The 26,997-nt window shown below is 43.9% G+C and overlaps 1 protein-coding gene across 7 annotated transcripts in view; it reads right to left on the reverse strand.

Moving 5' to 3' along the window:
- Dnajc6 (DnaJ heat shock protein family (Hsp40) member C6) overlaps positions 1-26,997 on the reverse strand; it is a 164,123-nt gene that overhangs the window by 6,993 nt on the left and 130,133 nt on the right. For all 7 annotated transcript variants that reach the window (XM_052718041.1, XM_052718044.1, XM_052718046.1 and 4 more), the window contains 11 exons: positions 23,833-23,966; positions 22,013-22,207; positions 20,763-20,880; positions 19,369-19,448; positions 18,356-18,549; positions 18,167-18,247; positions 15,459-15,890; positions 10,979-11,113; positions 8,685-8,753; positions 6,068-6,187; positions 227-490 (listed from right to left, as the gene is read on the reverse strand). In XM_052718041.1, coding sequence (XP_052574001.1) covers positions 227-490; positions 6,068-6,187; positions 8,685-8,753; positions 10,979-11,113; positions 15,459-15,890; positions 18,167-18,247; positions 18,356-18,549; positions 19,369-19,448; positions 20,763-20,880; positions 22,013-22,207; positions 23,833-23,966 — 1,822 coding nt within the window. The remainder of the gene's footprint in view (positions 1-226; positions 491-6,067; positions 6,188-8,684; positions 8,754-10,978; positions 11,114-15,458; positions 15,891-18,166; positions 18,248-18,355; positions 18,550-19,368; positions 19,449-20,762; positions 20,881-22,012; positions 22,208-23,832; positions 23,967-26,997) is intronic.

Genomic DNA, 26,997 nt, shown 5'->3' on the forward strand with positions numbered 1-26,997 from the left:
AAAGACTGAGAGAGCCATAGTCACATGACACCTGTGTGGGGTTATGGTAGGCCCAGGTGCTCCGCACACAGTCCTGGGGGTGTGGATCACCTGATGTCTCTTCAACTCTAAGACGGTCTCATAAACTCTGTGACTGGTTTTTATCTCCTTCAGACATAACATCCCCAGCAGTGTAACCACACAGGCCGATTATCTATCTACAGCAGGCCCATCTCATCATCCTCACCCAAATTGGTAGATCCTTTCCCACGTTCGCTCTGTCCAGCAGGCATAGCTGAGAAGCTCACGTTGTAATTGGGACGGTTCTGGGGGGAGGAGTGAGGCATGCTGGACTGCGGCTTAGGCTGCGTCTGCTGCCAGTTGTAGCCGGCTGGCTGCTGCCACCCTCCACCCATTGGCTGGGGGGATGCTTTCTGTGGTGAGCTGAGAGGTGGAAATCCTCCCCCTAATCCCGTTGGTGTGGTGGGTTTGCTGGCAAATGAAGAGCTACCTATGGAGGAAAAGAGAGAGAGGAGGTAAGGCAAGGTGGAGTGGCTTTGAACTCGCGTCGCAAGGCATTGCTTGCAATCAGTTTACTGGAAACTGCTTTGGATGGTAACAGAACTAACCTCCCTAAAAGGTAACAAAATCGCAGGCATGTCTGCATATCTGTTATCTCCTTAATCAGCCCAGTGCTACTTTTAGGGAGTACCCCTTACCTCATTCATTTCTTCAGATGAACAGAGAGTAACTCAGAATACTTCAGTGGTTTGTCTCTATGACACCCAGCCAGCATCGGGCAGAACACTTGAACTAGACCAAGCCAGAAGAGCCTGACTGCGTCACCCTGCCCAGCCTGCCCCAAATAAAACTAAGCAAGTTTTATTTAGAGCCAAAACTACCCAGTGACAAGAACAGGCAATAAGACAAATAGCCTCTTTAAGGTTCTGTTTAAATGACAATTATTAGGATTAATTATCATTTGCTATAAGGAAAAGCCTGGTTAGGACACAAGGGCAGCTATAGATGTTTTTAAATTTCACAAACAGGTTCCGGTTTTACACTGCTTGCATTCCTTTGCAGGAGGGCCAGTATGTGTGGAGGTAAAAATGAGAAGCTGAAATATCCTGATCTCCATTGATCCTTCAAAGAGTCAAAATAACAACGATAATAAAACAACTAACAGTTTGTCAAGTGTGGGTAAATTGTATCGCTGGCTGGGTTTAAAGAAGAACGACTCGCCGGGCGGTGGTGGCGCACGCCTTTAATCCCAGCACTCGGGAGGCAGAGCCGGGCGGATCTCTGTGAGTTCGAGGCCAGCCTGGGCTACCAAGTGAGTTCCAGGAAAGGCACAAAGCTACACAGAGAAACCCTGTCTCGAAAAACCAAAAAAAAAAGAAGAACGACTCAAAGCTAAGGTTCATTAACAAGTTCACGATCTCACAGCTGGTCAATGCCACGCCCTGACCATGGGAATCTTACCTCTGCACCCCTGCACCCAGAGTCTCAAGCTCTTCCCAAAGCTCTGAGTGGCTCACCCCTTACTGTGTCTTTCTGCTACAGCTATGCCCTTTCATTTGGACCCCGAGACTCGGCTTCCCTTGCACACGAGGATGCTGCATTATAGGTACTGAATTTCGAGTCCACCTGCTGGAGTTCAGCGGTGGCACTTACGTACCATTCATTCTCTCTTTTACGCACGGGTTCTAAGTCATCCACCAGCCATTGTTGGATGACTGCCATGTGCCAGGTACCATGTCAGGCACTGGGATTATGCGAAAACAAGGCTTCTTGCTTTTCCAAAACTAGATGAAATGTTCGTTTCCGTGAGCTTCAATTTTCTCATCTATGAAATGACTATGTCTTTATCAGAAGTACAGTACAAACACACAGTTTATAGAAGAGGAGCTTCACAGTCCCTGAATTAAGTGAACTCAGGTCCATTACACATCACAAAACAACACCAACCACAAGTCTGACACGTTGTAAGGGACTCAATAAGCATCTGGTCATAGAAAACAATATTTACACGCTGTCACACGAGTCTATCACTGCCCCTGCAATTTCCTATCACCACCCTCTCTTTTGAGGCAAGGTCTTACTATATAACCCACATAGTCTAAAGCTCCCTAGGTATGCCAGGCTGGCCTCAAACTGGTGATCCTCCTGCCTCACCTGAAGTGCTTGGGAATACAGGCAATACCAGCATGCTCTGCTTGCTGCTGTTATTTGAAACATATAGCAAGGAGCCCTCTGCAAGGGCCCCTGGCCCCTCCTATCCCTAGCACATCAACACACACATAAGGCTGGGTATTTTGTATGAAAAATAAAGATTCATTTTCTACTTTAAGAATGCCTACTTTGTTCTAAATACATCTGTTCATCATTGTAACATTTGATTTATCTCCTACTCATAGGAGAAAACCTCACGAACTAAACGCATCTCCCAGATGCCCACCAAACCCATCACTTGTTCGTTTATTTAGGAACCACTTTGAACATCTTCTACACACCAGGCTGTGGACCCAGCAATGAAATGGTGGGTGCTGACATCGCTCTCCAGGGACCTGCCAATGATGTATGGCTTTGTAACATCTACCTTTCCAGAATATGGCATACTCAAATGCAACGATACCACATGCTGATGTTATCGAAGCAGTGAACTGGCCGAAAGACAGCAGAGCTGTTAGGCCCAGGTCACAGCCATCCCCACAAAAGCGGAAGAAGCCCCAGTTTTCAATCTTGACTGGGTATCGGGATTATCCAGGGAACTTCTCATTCAATGTCTCACCTAGCACAGCACCTACGCGGTAGGTATTTTATATTTGATTAACGTTTCTCTCTCCTACCATACTGTAAGGTCCTCTGGGCAAGAATGCTATCTGCCTTCATTCATTATTGCATCCAGAATGCTTAGCAGAGGGTGCATAGTCACAAATACCTACCAAACGAGGAAACTGAAGCTTATTGGTTCACAATGGAGGTGGTCTTTCTCCAAGCCCTGCTAGCAAGTCTGAGAGGGATTAAAATTGCCCTGTCCTTCAGCTTCCCTTTTGACCTGCCAACAATTTCTACTCATTTCCTCTATTAAATAGCAAGTGGTTTCCGCCATTCCTGAATTCAGACAATCTTCCTAAAAGACAAAACTACTTTCCAAATTTGCATACAAGTTAGAGTAAAGCAACCCGAAGTCTTCCTTGAGTCGGCTTTACCTTCTCAGCCCCACTTCTCCATAGATCCCAGGTCTTCTCACTAGCAGTCATTTTAGCCCTCCCCTCTGACTGGACTCCTTCCTCTACCCACACCTAACCATACCACAGGTTTCAATTTAGAAGTCACCCTTGCTGCCCTCTCCTGTCCCTGGACCCTGGCTTAATTGATCTCAGATCAAAGGTGAACTTCTTCGGTCATTAGCCACTGTGTATCCCAGAAGAGGTCACCTGGGACTCAGAAGGTTTCCTCCCCGACCAAAGCCACATGTAGGCCACTTCCATCAGAATACATAGTGAGGAATTAGGCATTGATGTTTGTATTAGAACTGGTTCATTCGAGGCCTCTGTCTTTTTTTTTTTTTTTTTTTTTCCTGAGTTAGTGCTGTATTTTCTGGATGCTTACTTTTTTTTTCTTTCCTGTTTTCTTTTTTTTTTAAATTTATTTATTATGTATAGTGTTCTGCCTGCATATATGGCTGCAGGCCAGAAGAGGGCACCAATTCTCATTATAGATGGTTGTGAGTCACCATGTGGTTGCTGGGAATTGAACTCAGGACCTCTGGAAGATCAGTCAATACTCTTAACCTCTGAGCCATCTCTCCAGCCCCGGATGCTTACTTCTTATTATCAGACAACTCATCTAAAGAGCCAAAATTTTAGCTTATAGCTCTCACTGGTATCTGTTCATTGTGTCACTTCAGTGGGGAAGAAAAATCACTTAAAATTTCTAAGCTGTGTCCCATAGAAAGTAGAGACGTTTAAGAAGCCAGGTTGTGAGAAGGGGGTTGTGACACTTCCCCTCCCCCCCACCTTCGTTTAGCACTGGCTAGAGGTCTGTCTTATATAGACTTTATGTTAAGATTCGATCCCTCCATTCTTAGCTCTTCAAAAGCTTTCATCAAAGGCTGTTGGATTTTGTCAAGAATTCTGTTCTTGGGTCCATGTATGTGATGCATCATGTTTATTGATTTGCATATGTTGAGCCATCCTTGCATTTCTGGAATGAAGTTAAATTGATCATGGTGCATGATCGTTTTTTGTGTGAATTCAGTTTCCAAGTATTTTCATCAGGGAGATTGGCCCATAATTTCCTGTTGTTGTTGTAACTTTATCTGGTTTAAGTATCAGGATAAAACTGACTCCTGGATGTGTACCTTCTCTTTTTTTGTTTGTTTGTTTTCAAGACAGGGTTTCTCTGTATAGCCCTGGCTGTCTTTGAACTCATTCTGTAAACCAGGCTGGCCTTGAACTCAGAGATCTGCCTGCCCCGCCTCCCAAGTGCTAGGATTAAAGACGTGCACCGCCACCACCACCACCACTGGGTCTTTCTTTTAATTTTACAGATGCTTTGAGCAGGTACTACTTCCTCTGCAGTACTCTGGTATAATTCAGCCATGAATACATCTGGGCCTGGAGTTTCTCAGTTGCAGATTCTTTTTTTTTTTTTTTTTTTTTTCCAAATCACTGCTTCAGTTTCCTTGTTTGTTACACGGCTGCTTGAACTGCTTTTCATCTTTATTTAAGTTTGTTAGGTCAAATGATCTAGAAGTGCAACCATTTCTTCTAGGGTTTCCAATTTAATGGAATATACATTTTTAAAGTATGTCCTCATGAATTTATGAACTTCACTGATATCCATTGTAATTTACAGTTTTTCTTTTCTTTTTTTTTGTTTGGTTTTGGTTTTGGTTTTTTGTTTTGTTTTGTTTTGTTTGAGACAGGGTTTCTCTGTGTAGCTTTGTGCTTCTCCTGGAACTCACTCTGTAACCCAGGCTGGCCTTAAACTCACAGAGAACCACCTGCCTCTGCCTCCCAAGTGCTGGGATTAAAGGCATGGGCCACCACCGCCCAGTGTAATTTACCCTTTTTCATCTCTAATTTTATCCATGTGGGTCTTCTCTTTAGTTCGGTGAAGGTCTGCCCATCTTACTTATCAATCTTCTCTTCATTGCTTTATTTCTTGTATTAATTTGTTCATTTCTATTTTCATTAATTTATGCCCCAATCTTAATCCCTTATTTCCCTCCGCTGCTTTTGTATTTGGCTTGTTTGGGACTGAGAATGAAGAATTCTAACATAATATTTATCCAAAGCCTTTCTCTCTTCCCAGGGGTAAACCTTCACTTTTCTATGAATCTCACCAGAAAATCTCCTTTACGGTAGGTAAAAGTGCATGCTCTAAACCCCGTGTGTGACCCTAGTGGCTCCTGCTTTTGTTGTTGTTGTTGCTGTGTTGTGTTGTTTTTATCAAATTATAATCCCACCCAGGGCACCTCTGGAGCCACTCTATAAACTCATTAGTTGAAATGAACACACAAAAGCTGCTAACAACCCTTCAAGATATAACTTGAAAGAAATCGAAACAGTCTACATGGCTAATGCTAAGACATTACATGGGGCTCTACTTTGAGAAGCCCACACCCACGTTCTCTAGCACGTTTTTTTTTTTTTTTTTTTTTTTTTTTTTTTTTTTTTTTTTTTTGGTTTTTTTGGTTTTTTGAGACAGGGTTTCTCTGTGTAGCTTTGAGCCTTTTCCTGGATCTCGCTCTGTAGCCCAGGCTGGCCTCAAACTCACAAAGATCCACCTGCCTCTGCCTCCTGAGTGCTGGGATTAAAGGCGTGCGCCACCACCGCCCGGCTTCTCTAGCACGCTTTAATTTCTTCCCTGGTGCCTCCCTTTCTCTTAAGACTGGTGCTTAAACTCCAATTCCACTTTGCATTGAGGCCAAGGATTCAGTTTTACCCGAGTTGAGGTCTCATAAAGATTAAGGGAAGTCTCGCGCTGCTATAGGATCAGTGTGGAGCTGGGCCTCTGTCCCGCCTCAGCTGATGTTAACATCAAGTACTATTCAGATCGTAATCTGATAAGTTCATACCCAGTGTGCCCAGGTCAGCGAAGGGATCCAGAGTCTGGGGCTTGCTCTGATGGGTAGGGGTGCCATGTGATGAGCCTGTCGGGCTGCTGGCAGCTGACTTGCTTCCCATTCCAAAACCCCCTGGAAAGGAATGAAGACCATTGAAAATGAGTTAGTTCCCTGAAGCAGGATGCGGAGAGTTGGGGTTTCAGAGCTCCTGCTCAGCTGCCCCTAAAGGCAAATTAGGATGGGGTTTGGAAATGTGTGAGAAGTCCCTAGATGCTATTACTCTGATTTAGGTGAGTGGTGACCTGAAATAAGGTTAAGACACAGATCAGGCATCGGCTCTTCCCTGGTCATGCATATTATTTTCCATGTTTATCACCCCCATCCCAGTTTTCTCTTTCTTCATAGATCTGAAGTCAGGCTGGATCTGAACTCTCCCCACCATGTGGTGGGGGTCTTGCTTATCATCTTTCAACTGTAACATTTTTAACTTAAAATTTTTATGAGTATCTTATTTTATGTGCACAGATGTTTTGCCTGCACGGTATGTCTGTGCACCAAGTGTCTGCAATACCCACAGAGACCAGCAGAGGGCGTCAGGTCCCCTGGAACTAGAATTATAGACCATTGTGAGCCACCACGGTGCCCAGAATCTAACTTGGGTCTGCTGTAAGAGCAGACAATGTTCTTAACCACTGAACCACCTCTCCAGCCCCTTAACTTAAAGAAAAAAATTCAAAGTCACAGGTAATAAAAGCAAAAAGAAGACAAATTGAACTAGAAAATCCTGTATGACAAGGAAATAGTCAACAGAGGGAAAAAGTGAAGTATACAATGGGGGACAATATTGCCAACCATTATTCTGATAGGGAGTTTGAGCCAGAATATATATAAAGCAACTACAACTTAATGATAAATTGACAAATGACTTGATTTAAAAATAGACCAAGGACATTTCTCCAAAGAAGAAGATTTACAAATGATCACAACACATACAAAGATCCTCAACATCACTGTCTTAGTGACTTTTCTATTGCTGTGATGGGGCACAGAAACTCACAGAAGAAAACATTGATTGGGGCTCACAGTTCCAGGGTGAGAGTCCCTGACCACCATGGTGGGGAGCACAGGAGCAGGCACGGTGCTGAAGCAGTAACCAGAGCTTATATATTATCCCCGGGGCACAGAGCTAACTGGAAATGGGGTGGGGTTCTGAAACTACATGTCCACTCCCAGTGACACACCACCCCCTTCTCAAACAGTTCCATCAACTGGGACCAACTATTCGAATATATAAGCCTGCAGAGGTCATTCTTGTTCGAATCACCGCAGTCAGTAATTATTAGGGGAAATGCAAATCAAATAAACATTGAGGTATTATCTTACACTTGTCAGGATTTATCCAAAAAAAAAAAAAAAAAGAGTATAAGAATGAGAAGGAAATGGGTTCCTTGCACACTGCTGGCAGGGATGCAGAATGGTACAGTTACTGTGGGCAACAGTCTGCAGGCTCTTCACATGCTAAAAGCAGAACTACCATGTTTCAGCAACCATGTTCCTGAGAGCATTTCCAAGGTATTAATTAAAATAAGGACCTTAAGGAGACATTACACAACCATGGTCATTGCACATCATCGCTGTCCACTGAAAACGGAAGGCAGAAAAAAAATGTGGTATATGTAGACAGCAAAATATAAGCTGGGTTAAAAAGAAATGTTCTTATGGACTACAATGTGGATAAACCTTGAGACGTTTTATAAAATGACATAAGCCACTCACAAAATCACAGATGCTGTGACATTCCACTTAGGAGAGGACTTATTCAGTCACACTCATTGAAAATGGAGCTAGGGGCTGGGAGGTGGTGGCGCACGCCTTTAATCCCAGCACTCAGGAGGCAGAGCCAGGCGGATCTCTGTGAGTTCGAGGCCAGCCTGGGCTACCAAGTGAGTTCCAGGAAAGGTGCAAAGCTACACAGAGAAACCCTGTCTCGAAAAAAAAAAAAAAAAAAAAGAAAGAAAGAAAGAAAGAGAAAGAAAGAAAGAAAGAAAGAAAGAAAGAAAGAAAATGGGGCTAGGGAAAGGAAGCCATGGGAGCTACTACTTGGTGGGTGTAAAGTTTCAGTCATGAGCAATGAGGGAGGATACATCTACACTGTTTTACTTATACTTCCTCTGCTGTGTGGGATAAGCATTGTTAGCCCCATTTCTCAGATAAGAAAACAGAAGCTGAGACTTATCCAAGAAGAAAGAATCCAGGAGATTCTAAGTGGTAGAACCAATTCAGACCCATCTAATTCTACTGTGGATACAGATATATTGCAGATGAGTCTTGTAAAGTTAAACAATATATATACGAATACACTTGCAGTTTAACTTTATAAGACAAATATATATAACTATATATAACATATATAATATATTTATAAAAATATAACATATAATTTATATATATATATATATATCATCATCATCAAGTGCATTGGGAAAAGTGCTGCTACAATGCGGATCATTAGGAATAATCAAACTACACAGTGGACTATAATATTCCAAGTATCCACCTTATCTTGGGTGAAGGACCATGCGTTTGCCACTGGTCACTCGTGTACAAAAAATAACCTGCTGGTCTTTACCTGGTTTGGCATGCCAGTCCCAACCTCCAGCAACATCTGGCTGGATGTTCACGGCAGGTGTGCTGGAAGCTGCAAACGGAGAGCAGATGAATGAGAACAAGACAGCTCAGAGCCCACTTCTCTGAGTTTGCGCAGAACAAAGCTGTCTTCTGTAGCCTGCACAGCTTCGCATGGCTTCTCACTATCTAATGGATCCATACCTCCTCCTGGGCTTTTACCCCACTCTGCAACAGGGATAGTTTCTGCTTTCATCTGCGCATGCTCATGAGAGCTTGGTAGAAACCATAGGCTTTCTCTGTTCATTCTTTGGCTCACCTTTGTGGTACCTCCATGTCCACCCACTTGGAATTACAATTGTGCACATGTCTGTCCTCATTTAATCCTGAGTTCCTTGAATGTGGGAATTGTCTTACTCATCTTCGTGCACCCCACTAATGTACTTAACATCCTGGGCTACGCAAAAAGAGGGAAGATATCCTTAAACTCAACCCAGCTTAGTACTGACCAAGGGCATCAATGCATGAACCACTCAGAACTGGGATCTTGTTTCCTCCTCAGCTGTGGCATGGATTGAGAAGAATGAGCCATTCAGAACACTAATTGGGCAAAAACTATCTATCTCCCACTATGCTGGTGGCAGGGACGTGTCTACTGTCACTCAAAAAGAAACCCAGTAGAGCTTCAAGAGAGATCATTCTGACCTCTCAAGAAGTTGTGAGTGGCACTGAAGTGAAATGTGCTGCTGGAGGAAGAATCTCCCTAGGGCTTTGCCCATAAAAATCAGCAAGTAGAATTCAGTCTACTGGCATTACAAGTGGGATTGAAAACACACATACCACACTACACACACACACACACACACACACACACACACACACACACACACCCCACAAAAGACCCAAGGCACCAGAATCAGCACTCTAGGCTTCATAGTTACCTGTTTTATTTACCTACTGTCAACATATCCTGTACCTTCCTATCAGATAATTAATTAAAAAGCACACACCATTATCAGGGATGATAGCTCTTTCCTTTCCGCTCTGGCTCCACAGTAACCCATGAAAAAAAGGCCCAAAGTAGACAGCTTTGTCAACATTTGCCATCTGGCTTCCTCTACATTCTGTTTGTCTTACATCTATCAGGATGAAAATGAGGCGGGGCGGGGGGAAGAGACCCAAAGGGCTGGAATGAAGACAAAAAGGAGGAAAACTGGGAAACAAGGTCCCAGGCTATGACCAGGGTAGAGTAAATGGAGTCTACACAGGCTATGACCAGGGTAGAGTAAATGGGGTCTACACAGGCTATGACCAGGGTAGAATAAATGGGGTCTACACAGGCTATGACCGGGGTAGAGTAAATGGGGTCTACACAGGCTATGACCAGGGTACCCAATGTTGGCTCTTATGTTGGGTGAAATAAGGAACCACTATGAGTTCATAGATGACCTGAATTATATGTAAAAGAGAAAATAATGGTAACATTAATCATCACTCCTACATTTGAAATATGGAAAAACAGAATTCTTAAATCAGTAAAATATGATATTAATTTATTGAGCAGACAATCCAAATCTTATTCTAATGAGGGACTGTTATAAAAATATGAAGATACCTTGCATTCTTTTATGTGCTGTAAACTTTGGAATCTGGTGTTTACCTTATATGTGGAGCACATTTCAATTCAGACTAGCCACGTCTCGAGTGCTCATCTCGAGTGCTCTGTAGCCACGCACATCTAGTAGCTGTCATATCAGAGGTGCTCCCACACATCCATGTACCATGTCCCAAACTGTGCTCTGACAACTGATAATTTTAAGGAATGCTAACATCATATTTTACTAATGTAATAGCCCCATTTTTTTTTTTTACATTTCAAAGATTTCTGCAACTAGGACATAGCTTCCAATTAATTAAAAGTGGGAGCATTTCTCTTTTTCACTGATACACAAAGTAGTAACGGTTATAATTAATGATGCCCTCTGCTCCTGGATATGCAGCTCTAGTATAAAAACAAGCAGAAATCCACAGCCTACTTGTTTCAGGACCATCGTGAAACCAAGTTAAATGTTAAATGAGTCTCTTTCCGGTAAGAAATTGAAGCATTTTTAGCATGTTAACAAATTATTAATTTCCAAAATTTTTGCAAACATACACACACACACACACACACACACACACACACACACACACACACACACACACAGATGCTTTTATATTCACATCTCAGTACTTAGCATTGTCTTGTGGAAAACCACTCCATTACTCCACTAAGCATCATAGAAAACACTTTCTTACCATGCACTGTAGGGGAAGGACTTCTCGTGGGCTGCAGAAAGGGGTCGCTAGAAGCACTGGACGTGTTCAGAAAGGAGCCCAGCAAATCCTGACCCGGTGGCTTAGCAGGGGCTCCAAAAGGGTCAAAGGTGGTACCTAGAAAACAAAGGGGAGATGCATTTATTTCTTGATCCTGTCAGTAATTGCTGTATGGATATTGAAAGTTATTAACTTGCCAAACACTTGAAAGACCAGGCTGAAGCTTGCCTCTTCTTGACCTTCCTCACCCCTTCCTAGACTTAGAACTTCCTCCAGAACTAACAGTGGGTCCCAACACGACAGGAATTATCCCACCCATGTAGATGAAAGACTCTGGATTTATTTATTCGAAAGCCATAATTCTAAATGAGGGTTAAAGCACCTTTAATAAATCCTGCATGTGTGTGCATGGTGTGTGTGTGTGTGTGTGTGTGTGTGTGTGTGTGTGTGTGTGTGTGTATGTGTGTGTGTATATGGTCTATATCATATGGGGGTATATGGTGTGTGTGTGTGTGTGTGTGTGTGTGTGTGTGTGTGTGTGTGTGTGTAGCACACCACAGAGTGCAGGTATCTGTCCTCATCTTCTGTCTTGTTTGAGACTGTCTTGTTTTTCTGCTGCACACATCACACATCAGGCTAGCTGGCCTGGAGCTTCTACGGTTGTCTTCCTTTACTTCCCATCTCCTTATAGAAGTGCTGGGATTACAGGTGTTCACACTACATGTCCAGCTTTTATGTGGGTTCTGGGAGTTCAGACTCAGGTTCTGACACTTGTGTGGCAAGCTGTTTTACTCAATGAGCCATCCCCTCCAGCCAGCTTTTGAAAATCTTAATAACATAGAAGCAGCAAATCAGAGTTACAGACTAGCTGAGAACACAAGATCAACACAGATGAATCCGTGGGCTGCCTAAACCACGTATAGGCTACAGGGGTCCAGGGACTAACGAGTGCTCATGTAAAAGGAATTAATGGGGAAAAACCAGGCACGGGGAGCTGCTATAAAGACAAGTAGCAGAAAACCCCACCGACAGGACCAGGAATGTCGCTCAATCTGTAGAGTGCTTGCCTACCATACATGAAGCCTAGGTTGACGCCCAGTGCCACAGAAGACTAGGCATGGTGGTACATCCCTGTAATCCTAGCGTTTAGAGAGTGGAAATGGGAGGATCAGAAGTTCAAGGTCATCTTGGGTGACACAGTGAGTTCATGCTCAGCCTGCGTTATGTAAGACCCATCTCAAAAGAAAAGGACTAAGACCCCACTAAGTAGGTCTTTCTTTAACTTTGTTTTTAAGGGACCTTCAGCTCACTTGAAAGCTAAAAACAGAATAAAATGAGAGCAGTGAGCGAAGCTGCACTCTCAAGTCCACAGGATACAAGCATTTCTAAAACACTGACTCCACAGCCGGCTAGGAGCTAGAGAAAGCTGTGAGGAAGCTAGGAATGTGGGAGGCCCTGCTTGTCAGTAACAGTGAAGCTTCCTGGGGCTCTACTGTGTTACGGAGAAGACCTCGGGTGGTCCTCGGTTTCTTCCTGGCAAACAGAAGTGCTGTCACCTTCACTCGGCCCTGGGGAAACTGAGATTCAGAAACTTGCTCTTGTTCAAGTCCAGGAAACACTATGCTAGACTCACGTTCAAATCTTCCAGCTCCAGGCTCCAAGTTATCCCCACAAGCATCAGTCATGAAATGAACAAGATGCCTGCCCATCACTGAGCTGCATGGAGACAACTGCCCTTGGATTTCTCACTGTTGAGCAAGGAACAAAACCTCCTTGAGCTACCTAAAGTGAGATGTCACTTCCAAATCTGTAGGCACCAAGCCGATGACAGCCTACTTCCTGGAGTGGGGCTGACCCATTCTAGAAATAGAGCCTGAGAACCAAACCAGTGAACAAACACTTCCCACTGTCACGATGCAGTGGGGCATGTGGCTCACACGTCTACAGCTATGACGTCATTGGCACAAGGCTCTCTCAACACCTGTGGGGCAGGGGCAGCAGATCAGCTTGTTGTGGCAGTAACTACAATGTAGTCCAGGATGCACATCCCTTGCCCTACTTAGTATTCAGGAGACCTCATCCTCTCTGACACAAGGACTCTGGGGTTTGCAGTGTGACTGTAAGAGGACAAGGGGTAAGCCCACCTGTTTCTAGTTGAAGCCAACCAGTGGAGAAGACACTAAAGACTTCTTAGATGACTGGAGCACTTTTAATATCACCTTGTTGTAGAAATTCTCTAATAACCAAAGATGAAACATGCATACTACAGATGAAAACTCAAGAGTTAGTCTTTACCATTATGTCCACAAGTATTATCCTCAACTAAGCAAATTAAGAGGGTTTTCATTGTTTTGTTTTGTTCTTGAGACAGGGACTTACTCTGTAGGCCTGGCTGTCCTGGAACATGCTCTGTAGACCAGGCTGGCCTAAAACTCACAGAGATCCACCTGCCTCTGCCTCCCAAGTGCTGTGGTAAAGGTGTGCGCCACCACACCCAGCCAAATTAAATTTTTAACCAGACTCTCCAGATAGTTAAGTGTTAGTCCTGTGATTCAAATGCAGCCATTAATTCTAGGATTAGTGTTCTCTTTCTTTTTGGAGGGACAGAATACTTGAGCCTTACATCTAGGTCAGCCATTAATAGCTGGGTATGCTCAGACAGCATACCTATGATTTCACAGACAGAATTAACTAATGTCAACAGTGCCTTCCAACTCCAAAATGAATACACCTAGCAGCAAAGGACTATGAAGAGTTAAATTATCAAACATCCTTAGAATAGTTTGTCTTAAAACTCAGCCATGGAACACTGCTGATTTCAATCTTGAGATTTTGTTTCCCTGACGGGCCTTTCATTCATCCTGACAAACAGGAACCAGATGGAAGAAAGCAAAGCACAGAAGAGCCACGATGTAGGATGCAAGCTCCTGGGTTCACATCCAGCCACCACCAACTGAAACTCTGCACCTGAACTCTGTGATTCTAATTCCCTTTCTCACAAAAGAGGCATCCAGCAGAACTTCACAAGTCAAGCCAAGCCCAGAGCCTCCAGAGAAGGTGAAGGATTAGCATGCGGGAAAGTTCCTATAGCATCCCCTAAGCCTAGATGGTTGAGACTCATCTCTTTACCCTTTCTAATGCAGCATCATCTTAAGGGTGACAGTCACAGGGGTAGCCGGTTTGTGCTGGTTATTCTGAAGCTGTAATGAATCTCTGTGACCCAGCTACATCATCTTGCAAATGTTAATGCTGTGGCTGACCAGGAAAAGGGAAGGTTGACCTGGAAAATGAAGTCTTTGGTGGTGTGTCAAGTGAAACTAGCTAAGTGAAACTAGCTAAGTATGTATGGCTCAGACTCCTTACAAAGACCAGCCACACTTCTCTCCCCAATCATGCTGCTGGCCTAGGCCCCTCAAGCATATTCTGATGTACCCAAACACTTCTCTGTATAGCTAGGGGATATCCAGAACACTAGAATTCAAAGAAAGTATTACCAGAGGTCTGAGGGAAAGCTCTGAGTCCACAGGTCAAGTTGGGACCCTGGCTCCATCAATGCCCAGCTGTTTGAACAAATGCTGCTAATTAAACTGGAAGCTTCTATTTCCTCAGCTATGAAGTGGAGATAGCGATAGCATCTGTGTACTGATTTTTATAAGAACTGAGTCATGTCTAATCATATATTCTATATCTGGCAAGTGGCGAGTATCACACCAATATCAGCTGCTGTAGTAAATAGCTCATCCATCTCCATCTCCAAGCAGAAGTAACAAAAGCATATTCAAAGCTTAAGCTCCAAGAAAAGGAAATAAGGGCATGGAGGTAAGCCAGAGGATCGGGATGCCTGCTTCGAGATAGTGTCTTCTAGATGTTACAGGAAAGCTGCACCCATGACATCTCAACAATATGGCTGGCTAAACAAGACCTTCACAGTGAGCACATCAGTGGACATGCCAACACAGACAGAGGGAATTTTACAAGGCTCCAACCCTAGACAAAGAGCTATAGAAAATCAATGGCTGTTGGAGCAAGGGAGACTATTTTTTTCCCCAGGGATGAGCTCCCTGATAGGTTATCTGATACCAAGCAGTCAGTCTTAAACACATTTGAGCAACAGTAAAGGGACTCGGTAGGTTGATGTAGATGTAACAATAATAATTAAGAAATGAGAAATTATGAATTTGAAATGGGAATGAGGGAGATATGGGAGGAGTTGGGGAGGGTGAAATGATGCAAACACAGTACTCATGGATGAAATCCTCAAAAAATAAAAAATTTAGATTAAAAAAAAAACTATGGAGTTCAAATATATCAAAAAAAAGGACAATGTTTGTATTTTCCTTATGATCTCCCAAGGAATTTTCCAAGAAATCAGAAAAGTTCTGCTTACGAAAACATTTGAGTTTTGTGTGCTTGGCCCAAGTTATTCCTGAAATCTGAGATAACAGAAATATGGGAAGATTACCTTCTCCCACTCTTAGGGTTGGCGATGCGGAGGCGGAGGTGGCAGCGCGGCGTGGTGTGGACTGCGCAGACGCAGGTCCACTGGGATGAAACACGTCTTCTACCCCAGCCTGCCCGACCTGGGCAGGACCTGTGGCACCTCCACCCCCAAACAGGTCACTCAGCAGTTCAGAATTGCTGGGAGGAGCTGCCAGCGGAGAGAAGTTCGTGCTCACATCAGACCCTTCCAGGCCCAGAAGGTCCACCTCTTCCGCGGGAGGAGGGGCCGCTGGCTCCTGCTCCTTGCTGGGCTTCTTGGCTCCGTGAGGCCTGTCCCCATTGGCATTTCCATGCGGGCTTGAGAGGGTCAGTAGTTCATCGTCCGACTGCTCACTTTCCTGATTCACCAGGGCAGCGTGGTCCTCCTCACAGAACGACTTCTCTGATTTCTGATCTAAGAAAGGCCAATGTGCAAATAAATGATTGTATGACTGACGGCTGGGACAAGTGAGGTTTGCTACGAGTACATTGTTCCAGAAAGAGAAGATCTACCAGCCCTGAGCAAATAGTGCTTTCATAACCCTGCCAATGCAATAACTATTTGATTTCAGATCATTCTCCGCTATTTGGTCAACATCTGCAAGGCAATATAACATAAAGACTAAGAGGAAAAACTTTGGGTCCCGGCAGCCTAAGGATGGAACTGGCTGTGCAACCCTGAGCAAGTAACTTTACTTTTTGGTGTCTTAGTTTCCTCCTCAGCAAAACAGGGGTAATAAATACTACACAGTGCTCAGGCTGCTGTAATAATGACATGAGATGATAATAAAAAGAACTCAAATTAATAGCAAGTAGCACCTCAATGCTGATTTCCAGACACTATGTGGGGTGCCACAGAAAACGACAGTGACGCCTCGCCCTTTGCGGACACCTCTCACTGCCCTTTGTTTCTCCACACGACTGAAGCAGAAGCAATACACCCTAAGAAGCAAATTCAACGGCTCTGCCTCACGGTCCTCCCACCACCCTGAAAGGAGATATTTTCCCACAAAATGGGCTTAGGAAAGACACCTTCTGCTGGGGAGAAATGGAAGGCTTCTATGTGCCTTTCCAGGTCCTGCTCGAGACCATCTCCCATAGCACTTTGTTATCTCACACCAGACAGACCCACAATCTAAATCGGGGTCAGGTTCACACTTGTGAACCCCAACTCTGAACCACGAAGATCTGTGGGAAGGGCAAGGCTGATCTAAGTTTGGTGGTAGGAGCTCAGCAGAAGAGCGTGCTCAGAATGGGTATATGAAGCTACCTTCAGGCTTCTGCTGCCTCACGCAAGTTACTACTTATATGTCCCGCTGCAGAAACACTGATGTATGATTGCAGGTTGTCATCTGAGATGCCACTGGAGATGTTAAGTAATATATTTCACATACCTTTGCAAAATGTAAAAGCCCCAAGCAGATAAGAGAATGTACCTGTGCTAAAAACAGAGATTCTCTCTTTTTAAAAAGATGTTACATGTGAGTGACTGTATACACGTCTGTGTACTGTTGTGTGTGCCTCTGGAGGCCAGAAGAGGACATCAGATCCCCTGCGATTGGAGTTATAGATGGTCTTCTGTAAGAGCATCAAGTGTTCTTAACCACTAAGCCATCTCTCCAGCCCCATACAGGAATTATTTCTGCATATTAACGTGACAATGGGAAGGTGAGAGGAATGTTTTATTAGAAGCCATGACTGTGAGAAGATATAGGGTAAGGACCAAGAAGAGGCTGATGATCCATCTGCAAGCTACATCTGGCTGGACTTCCAAGTCTGAGAAGTTTCCATTGCATTTTTCAAAAGAAAATTCTGTAAGCAAACCTTTTCATCCAAAGGAATCAGATGAATATTTTTCAGCCTACCACTGAAAACATCTACAGGCTGTAGGAATACTATGTTACATTCACACATCCGAGGAAGGTCAATCAAGAAAATGTTGCCTAGGCCATCTCTGAAGCTGAATTCTCACCCTAAAGTCTTGACTATTCGATTCTGGACCATGCTTTGTAACTAACCTCTGCCAACTGCAAAGCAAGAATGGCCAGCGTACCTGACTAGAATGCCCATGGCTGTCTCAAGTAATGTAGTAATGTAAAGTGCTAGTAATGTAAAGTGCTAGTAATGTAAAGTGCTAGCTGGAGAAGGGGTCTGGAAACACCTCCAGGTGTGGGAGAAAACAGCACAGTGGTAGAGCCCTGTCTGGGTTAATGATTGCTAAAGCAACTAGCAGAGATGCAGGCCAGGTGACTTCCTTCACCATGCCAGGGCAAGACCCATCCTGCCTTGCTAGAGGTGCAGTGCTAAGACAATACTCAATTTTGTGTCTTTAGAGTATTTGCCTGAAGGCAGGAAACTGAACTCTTTGTTAGTCTTTGTCAGTTGTCAGCAGCCTAAAGAGAGATCTTCGCATACATCACAGTTCATCAATTTCGGAAGATGTGGTTTGGAAACACCACGCAAAAAAAGAAGGGAGAATTTAACCTCCATTGGCCTTCTGGTCATTCTGTGCACTCATGGACTTGAAAGCAGGCAAACTGCCTGATTTGAAAAACAAATGAGGGGAAGGGTCAGAAATAAGGGAGGAAGGAAACTTGAATTGAGATTGCTTCAGGAAGTGTCTTAATAAAACCATTAGACAACTTAGTCACTCAATCACCTAATCATCCTAACTTAGAGGCTCTGCTATACCTTGCCAACAGAGGGAGGCAAAGAAGCCACCTTGCCCAAGATTCCTGGGATGGTCTGGAGGGAGATCTGCTGGAGCCTGACCTGCAAGACAAAAGTCACCCAGCGTCAACCAAACACAGGAAACAAAGCAATTCAGTAAGTAACGCAGAGGCCTCACCCTGAAAACCCAAAGCAGCCCATGACTCATACCTCCTAAGGCCAGAGTATCCTGATGCTCCTGCTGAGAGGAGAAGAGGATGCTGGGGTTCACATCTTTTGTGCAATAGTGCTCCCATGGTGGAGTTAAGTCGATCACTTTGTCTTGGGGCTGTACTTCTATATCCAGTGTCACTTGGAACAGCTGAGGATATTTTTCTGGTACATCACATGCATCCAACTCAGGCCTGATGGAAAGACAAACAACAGAACAAGCAGAGCAATCAGCAGGATGCTCAACACGAGACTCAGCTCAAGCTGAAGAGTCCAGCTTGAAACTCCCTTCTGGGTAGACTCAGTCACTAGCCAGGTGTTACTGTGCTTTGCTATGCCTCATCTAGAGAAAACGGAATAGCACTTGCTCAAATCATTTGACTACTACCAAACACACTGATAAAAGCACTATGAGAAGCAGGGTTGATAAATCTGGCCAGTATATACTGGCATGGCTAAATGGGTCATCAAAATAATGAGACAGACCCAAAGCTACCTTCTCAGCCTGAACCCCTGAATCCTTCATAGCTCCCTGTCTCTGGATCCAGCAACCACCCACCACTCCAGATTCAGTCACACCCTAAGATCTGCATCCACATTATGTTATAGCAACCTCAGGTCAATATTTGGTGCAGCTGGTTTCCCCAGAACCTCTTTCACAGTGCTATAGCCAGACAACCCATAAGAGAGGCCACTGTTTATGCCATCCCAGGAATTAAACTGTCATTCCTGTTGGGCATAAGCATCCACAAACACAGAGGATTGAGGTCATAATCCTTTGTTCCCTAACATGGAACTTTAGGCCGTTCTAGTTAACTCTGTGGTCCATATCCACTTCTTCTTAAGACCAACCATACTCAACTGAAGAATTTCAAATGCATGCAGCTTCTCTATGCAGTGAAACCACACTCAACAGTCCACAGTGTAGGACTTTGGAGGTGGCAACATGCTGCTACAGACAATCAGGGCTTCCTGGTTATGCTGGCAACAACCTCAGGCCATGCATCACTTACTTAGTGAACTTTAAAACCGTTGTGTCCAGTGGTATAAATCCAGAATGAAACTGGAGCTGGAATATCTGTGTGTTGGTCACCTAAAAATATGTGCAAGAAGCATGATAAGTAGGAGAAAAAGGGAGTCCGCACCAAAAATTGGGTTTGGGGGCTGGTACCTTCCATTGGTTCTTTATACAATTCTTTGTGGAAAATGAATATTAAATGAACTCCCAGCTTCATTTCTAGTTTCTCTACTCCAGAAGAGCAAGTCAATTCCTTACCCACTGATGTCCCATGTCTTTATATATTCTTTCATCCCAGGGTGTCCTTCTCCAACTCAACAAACTCATCCTTCAAGGCCCACCTCCATAGTCTGCCTGATCACTACTAGCTAAAACAAACTATTCCAATGACAGCACCCCCTCTGTCCTCTGATACAGCAGTGGATATTCATGTATGTTTGACTTGCCCCCTCCTCAGGTCAGTTTTGTAAAGCTAAGAATACAATATTACTTTTGCTAATCCAAAACACCTAGGCGATGGACGGAATATGTGATCTTAGCAAATATTTGATTGATTAAGATATAACTACTTGCAACAACTTTCCTAACAACCAAAGAGTAAAAATAATCTAAACATGGAGAATCAGTAAATGGGGTATATCCATTCAATGGAACACTACTTAACGATATAAAAGAATGAAATACTGATGATACATGCTAAAACACAAATAAACCTCCAAGATATTACACTGAGTGAAAAAAGCTACCCAAATAGACCACATAGTGTACGACTCCATTTATATGAAATGTTCCCAAATAAGAAAGTCTGAAGAAGCAGGAAAAAAGATTCACAGTGGTCAGAAGGCAAGCAGGAAAGGAGGGATGAAGAGTGACTGCTAATGGGTCAAGGTTTCTTTTAATGAAAAAAACATTCTTAAGTAAGAGAATTCTAACAGGAGCAACACCTTTTGGATACACTAAAAACCACTGCATTTGGGGGAGGCATCCTGGGAATCGAACTCAGGTCATCAGGCTTGGTGGCAAGACCATTTACCTGCTGAGCCATCTCTTGGTGGGAAAAATTCTTAACTATACACATGCTTAGTTGAAATCCCTCACTTTATAGTGATCCCCTCAACACAGCACTAAACAAAAGACTCAGCTTCTCAAGAATGTGGCTTGTTGAGGTTCTGGGGCTGTCTACCCATGATTGTGTATTAAGTTACAACCTGCCTCAATCTCCATTCCTTCCTGCAGTGATGAAGAAGACGGACATCAGCAGGTTTTAAGGGTCTTTCTCACTCGAAACTCACAAGTCAATCAAGCCCAAAGTGATATAGAGAAAAGACCCAGCAATGCTCACACTACAAATTCCGGTGGGTTCACAGTCTGAGTCCTCCTGAAGCTTACCTTAGCCTGCAGCCGGCTCCCGATGGTTGACCGCAGGTGGTACATGGACACAATGACATCTCCTTGGGCTGTGATGTTCAGGGGGATGAAGATTTTCCCATCTTGGACACGGTACTCTCTTTAAACGGAGATCAGAATAGACCATGAAAGTGTCCACAGTCTGGTACCCTCACAGACAGGAATGCACCTTAATGGCTCTAAGGGACCTGTTTGCCCAGACTTGGACCAAGAAACTACTTCCTGTCTTGTGCAGAGGTAGGGAGGCAGGCAGTGTGGACCAGATGCAGAGTGTTTCTGGGCTGGTAGAGCACTGACCCGATGTAGGCCCTCTCTCTCCATCTCCTCTGGACTTCTAGACAGATCTTGTTTTCCTCAAATCACCATGCCTCATTCAGTAAAATCCAACCAAGGTCAGAATAGAAAGAGAAATATCATACTCTCCCAGGGTCTAGAATTCTGACTCCTAGATTAACCTATTGCCAACTAAGTCTAGGTTGTGTTGCCAGCCACTCCCTTGTCTCCTAAATCCCAAGGACTTCCGAGTGGTGCATGCTCTTCTTTACAGATCATATAAGTACTTTACGCACATCATTATTATGGTGGTTTGAACAAGACTTGGCCCCACTGGCTCATGTATTTGAACAGTTGGTTCCCAGTGAGTGGGACTGTTTGGGAAGGATTAGGAGGTGTGGCCTTATTGGAGGAGGTGTGGCCTTATTGAAGGAGGTGCATCACTGGGAGCAGGCTTAAGGATTCAAAAACCCACCCTATAATTTCCAGTTAGCTCTGTCTGGCTCCTGATCATTGTGGCAAGCTGTGAGCTCTCAGCTACTGCACCAGCACACTGCCTGCCTGCCTGCCTGCTTGTTCCCATCCTCCCCACATGATGGTCATGAACTCACCATCTGAAACCATAATCCCGCATAGACTCTTTTTTCTCTAAGTTGTCTTGGTCATGGTGTCTCGTCACATCAATTTAAAAGTAACTAGGACAGTCATCTATCCAAATCACTGAGTCTCCTTTTTACATGTCCAGGTCCTCTGTGACCACCCACCCCTATCATCTGGACACCCAAGCACTGTCCTTCAGAACACAGTACCACTGTGTATAAAGGAGAAAAGTCCTTGGATTCAGCTGTGCTTATCTTTGATGTTGGGCTTTTAAAAAAAAAAAAATCACAGTAATAAGCAGGAAGAATCCCACTTACACAGGAATTAAGCATGCAAGAAGAGAAAACATTGGGACTTACTTCATTCGTTCAAAATCTGTGCATGTTGAGTATATTTTAGTTTCTCCAATCAGTACATCACAGTATGGGCGACACCCATTTCTCTGCTTATTGAAGAAGGGAATTGGGCTGACAGTGATCGCCTTGATCGTCAGTGGCTTGAAGTGAGGGCGGTAGGGCTTGTCTGCAAGTAGGTCGCACATGTAGCCCAAGTACCTGAAACAGAAGACCACCATTCTGTGAGCCCATTGTAGCAGGAGGATTAGACCATTTCTGCTGGGAAGTTTGTCTTTGTAAATCAAATTACAGTAAAAATGTATTCTGCACATTCCTTAACATTAACCACCAAGGAGGAATGCAAACAATAAAGAAAGCTTGTGAATCAGAGCTGGAGCCATGGCTCAGTGGTTAAGAGCACTTGCTGCTCTTTCAGAGGACCCAGGTTTGGTTCCCAGCATCCGTATGGTTGCTCACCCACTCTGTAACTTCAGGTTCAAGAGGATCTTCCACCCTCTTCGGGCCTCAAAGGCACCAGGGCATGCATGTATTTGTAGTACATACATACATGTAGGCAAAACACCCATATACATGACATAAAAATGATAACTCTTTTTGTAAATGAGAGAGAGCTTGTTTCCATTGACATGCTGGACTGATAGCAGAGTGTTTACTCGTCAGAAGCGTTAATGCTAGCCCGATATGTGGACATCTATTCCTATTATATCTAGCAGAATAAGCATGGCAGCCAAGGAAGATTTGGGTAAACTTTAGAATGTATTATCGGGAATTTTATCCAAAGATGTGAGGAGATGAAATTTAAGTAAGAACCAAGAAACTAATTCTAACTCTAGGGAAGAAAATAAATCAGCTACCTAAAAATAGGCTTCCTTTTAAAAGCCACTTTCACATTGTTATAATCTATACCTATCTATTAAACCTCCATGTCTCAGCCATAAGAAAAACTCAGCTTTAAAACACATACTCTCTCTACAATTTTGCATTTTCATGCAATGATCACCATTGCATCTTAATAAAGCTCAGACTGGAGAGGATGGTCAGGCTACATTCAGTGGGTATTTCTAGACTGGAGTTAGCGCAGCCTTCTAGGTCCGGTTCACACTCATGTTCCCTCTCCTCTTAAAGGAGGAGAGTAAATGTTAAGTCCCCAACCCCAGGACAAATGGCTGAGGTGCCTGTGTAACATACAGAGGACCAGGCCACCAGGTTCTCCCAGGATCCCTCAGTCCCTACCTGTTACAGGATAGAGCCAGCATATCCCACCCGCTACCCCTTGAATCCTCCAGCCCGGGGGCTCAGCTGTCCTTCCCCCAAAGGCTCTTCCCTATATAATACAGCCACTTTGTACTTACCTAGCCCCTTTTGTACCTTTGCCCTCTCGGCTGCTGCACCTGGTTCCCCTTTCTTCTCTTCATTTCCCTCCCCTTCTCCCCACATGGCCCCCCTCAATCTGGTCATGCCTCTCTGGACTCTCCCAGAAGTCTCTGCCTCTGGCTATGCTCTCCCTTTTATCTACAATAAACTTTCTCCTCCACCATACCTAGAAACAGTCATGACCTTTCCTTTTTATTTTTATTTTTTTCCATTAAGTAAACAATAGCATTTTTTTTTTTTTAGTTTTCTTTTAGTTTTAAAATCACAGACTTTCAAGTGAGGGTTCATGAACCTGCATGAAATTCAATATTCTCATCCATTTTAATTGTCATCAAGGTTCAGGATAACACCAGATCAATTAGAAGAATTTGGATGAGAGCTCCCACGAGGCGAAACTTCCACAGTACCGGGCACCACTTAAACCACGCCCTGCACCTCCATTACTGTACCTCCTGTGGGACGGGGATAGTCCAATTCCCGGTCGCTTTGCGTAGAGCAATCGAACAGCGGGGCCAGGAGCGGAGTAGAGATTACAGAAAATGAACATAGCACCAACCAGAATTGAAGACGCAGCCCGTCCATCCTGTCAAAGAAGACCCACAAACTCGTCAGAAACATCACATCTGGGGAAAGCCTCTTGCAGAGAAGAGAAAAAACAGAGGCATCCCCTAATTATGGATGCCTTTCACTTCGGAATTGTTCAAGACCAAAAATCTGTCCCAGACGTGAAATCAGAAAGCAGCAAGGAAAAACTTTTCTTAAGATAAAACTGACTCTGTGTTCACCCAAGAGGCTCAGCAAAAGAAATTCCACTTGCATATGATTTCTGAGAACTCGAACAACTCTAGACTCGAGGTATTGTAATGAATAGTGGGAATGAAGAGCCCAGGGTTAGATGCTACCTTTGGAACATGCAGTATATGTTCTCCACCCAAACTGTACGTTCATTAATACAAAAAACTTCATTCATTGTACAAATCAATGTATTATGAACTGATTGTCTCCTTCTGGAATTCATGTATTGAAATACTAATTCATAATGTAAGGGCATTGGGACTGGAGATTGGGGTTCTGGTATAATTAGGTCTTGAGGGACAGGCCCTTATGAATTCTTTCTCTGTCCTCTCCCTTTCTGGGAGAGGACAGCTATGTGTCACCTGGGAAGGAGGCAGATCTACTAAATCTGCAAACAGTCTAAGCTGGGCTTAAACATTCTCCATGAGAAACAAACTTTCTACCATTTAAGTCACTCAGTCTATGATTTCCTTGTTACAACATCCAGAAACCCAGCTGACGGATGGTAACTAAGCCTCTCCTAGAATAAGTAAAAGCCACTTCGACTTCAAGTTTTACCAACTGTTTCCTATTATGTGTTTTGCGTTAAAGTCTGCTCCTCCACGATCTCTTTGGTTTTTTTCAGACAGTCTCACTATGTAGCCTTGGTTGGAACTGACTGTGTAAACAGAACCCATTAGCCTCAACTCAAAGACCCATGTGGCTCTGTCCACCAAGTGCTAGGAATTAAAGGTGCGGGCCACCACACCCAACTTTTCTTCTACCGCTTCTAGTCAACCTATCTTTATTCTTCCTTCCAGGAAGAAAGAAACCCACTCCTTTTCCTCAGGCAGCCCTTCACATATCGGAAACGCCGTCCCATTCCATCAGCACTTCTGATTCCAGATTAAAGCCAGCCCAATCCCTGCAATTCTTCCTGCTTTGGAATCCCATTCTAAAAGACGTTAGCACTTGGAACGCACATCTCTGAACATACCTAACCTTTCAGTCTTCAGTGTACTGCCCACACAGAAGCAAGGCATAGAATGAGCTCTGGCCGAACTGGAGAAGAGACATTACTTGCCTTAGTGTGGACACTCTACTTTGATTAACCCAACTCCAGGCCACACTAGTACAAATGCCTCTTGTCACGGTATACATGCTCATATTGAACGTTGTAGTCCCTTAACACCTAGTTCTTTCTCAAATGACCTGCTAACCTCATATGGGCTGGTTAGTTTTATGTCAGTTTACAGAAGTTAGTCGTTTGGGAAGCAGAAGCCTCAATTGAGAAAATGTCCCCCACCAGACTGGCCCATGGACAAGCCTGTGGAGCAATTTTCTTGATTAATGGTTGATATGGGAGGACCCAGCATACTTTGAGTGATGCCACCTGTGGGCTGGTGGGCCTGGGTGCCATAAAAAGTAGGCTGAACAAGCCATGGAGCAAGCCACTAAAGAGCCCTTCTTCATGGCCTCTGAATCTCTCCTGCCTCCAGGTTCCTGCCCTGTTTGAGTTCTTGCCCTGACTTTCCACAGTGATAGACTGTGATATGGAACTAACTGTAATCTGAAATAAACACTTTCCTCCAAGTTGATTCTTGTCATGGTGTTTTACCGTAGCAATAGAAACCCTAACTAAGATAGACAGCTATGCTTAATTTCCTTTTAGATCTAGCTACACACTGATCCTATGTTTCACATTATTTCTGTTAAACAACCAAACTTAGAATTTTTTTCAAAAAATTGTGAGTATGTGTGTGTGTGTGTGTGTGTGTGTGTGTGTGTGTGTGTGTGTGTGTGTGTGTATACAGATGCCTGCAGAGACCAGAAGATGTCCACGTGCCCAGAGTTAGTTATAGAAGTTGTGAGCTGCCTGATGTGGGTGCTGAGAACCAAACTCCAGCGCTCTGTAAGAACGTATCTTTTTAAGCACTGAGCCATGTCTCCAGCTCACTAGAACATTTCAAATACAAGTTCATTCTGGGACCATCCCAACTCTAAGAAAACTGATAAAGCTTGCTTTCCATATTTTCATCTAAGCTGTTGACTTTTTAAGCATAATCAAAGAAAGCTTTCACCCACGAGGATGTTGGTCTATTAATCACCCACTGCTCCAAGCAGATATTCAGTCATAACCCAGCTGAAAATCAAATAACTCATCCCAGGTTACTTCCTTTTAACCCAAAGAAATTTGGAACTCTGAAGCTGGAACTCCATAAACTTTCCCGAGTAGTCTACTTGCCTGACTGCAAAATGTTTAGTTGGTTTGATCCTTGCACTCAGCTGAGCCCATGGGCTTCTCTTTTTTCTAAGAGTTTTAAGTTATATGTGTAGATTCATTTGACTTATTCCTGGGGACCCATAGTCCCGCAGGATCAACCCCCTCCATCTTTTGGGTGGGGCATTCTCTTTACTCCCCCAGCACCTCTTCTTCGTGTTTTCCCACAGAACATGGGGAACCCATAGCTGTTTCTCCACGTGCTGTCAGGATTTGTCACAGGATTGAAGTCCTGAAAATGGGCCAGTTTGGGGCAGTACAAGGCTGTATATCCTACTACCTCAATACTTGATCTCATCAGCTGTCCCTGCTAGCCTGACATTTGTTCCCCTGCAGAGAAGATGGAGTAAAGGAGTTAGAACTACACTACATGCTTCCATAATTTCTTGTCCCTGTTCTGAACATAGAAAGGGGGTGGGGGATGAAAAACACTTTCCTTACTCATCACTCTTTCCAGAACGTAGCCTCCCTGCCACTCTTAATGGATCATAGCTCTTAGCTGTATGTCTGCTCATTGTATCTATCACACAGGTCTTTTTAAAAAGTTTTACTTTTTACT

Source organism: Peromyscus californicus, unplaced genomic scaffold (assembly GCF_007827085.1).
Source record: "Peromyscus californicus insignis strain IS unplaced genomic scaffold, ASM782708v3 Scaffold_5__1_contigs__length_169319896, whole genome shotgun sequence".
NCBI classification, from domain to species: domain Eukaryota; kingdom Metazoa; phylum Chordata; class Mammalia; order Rodentia; family Cricetidae; genus Peromyscus; species Peromyscus californicus.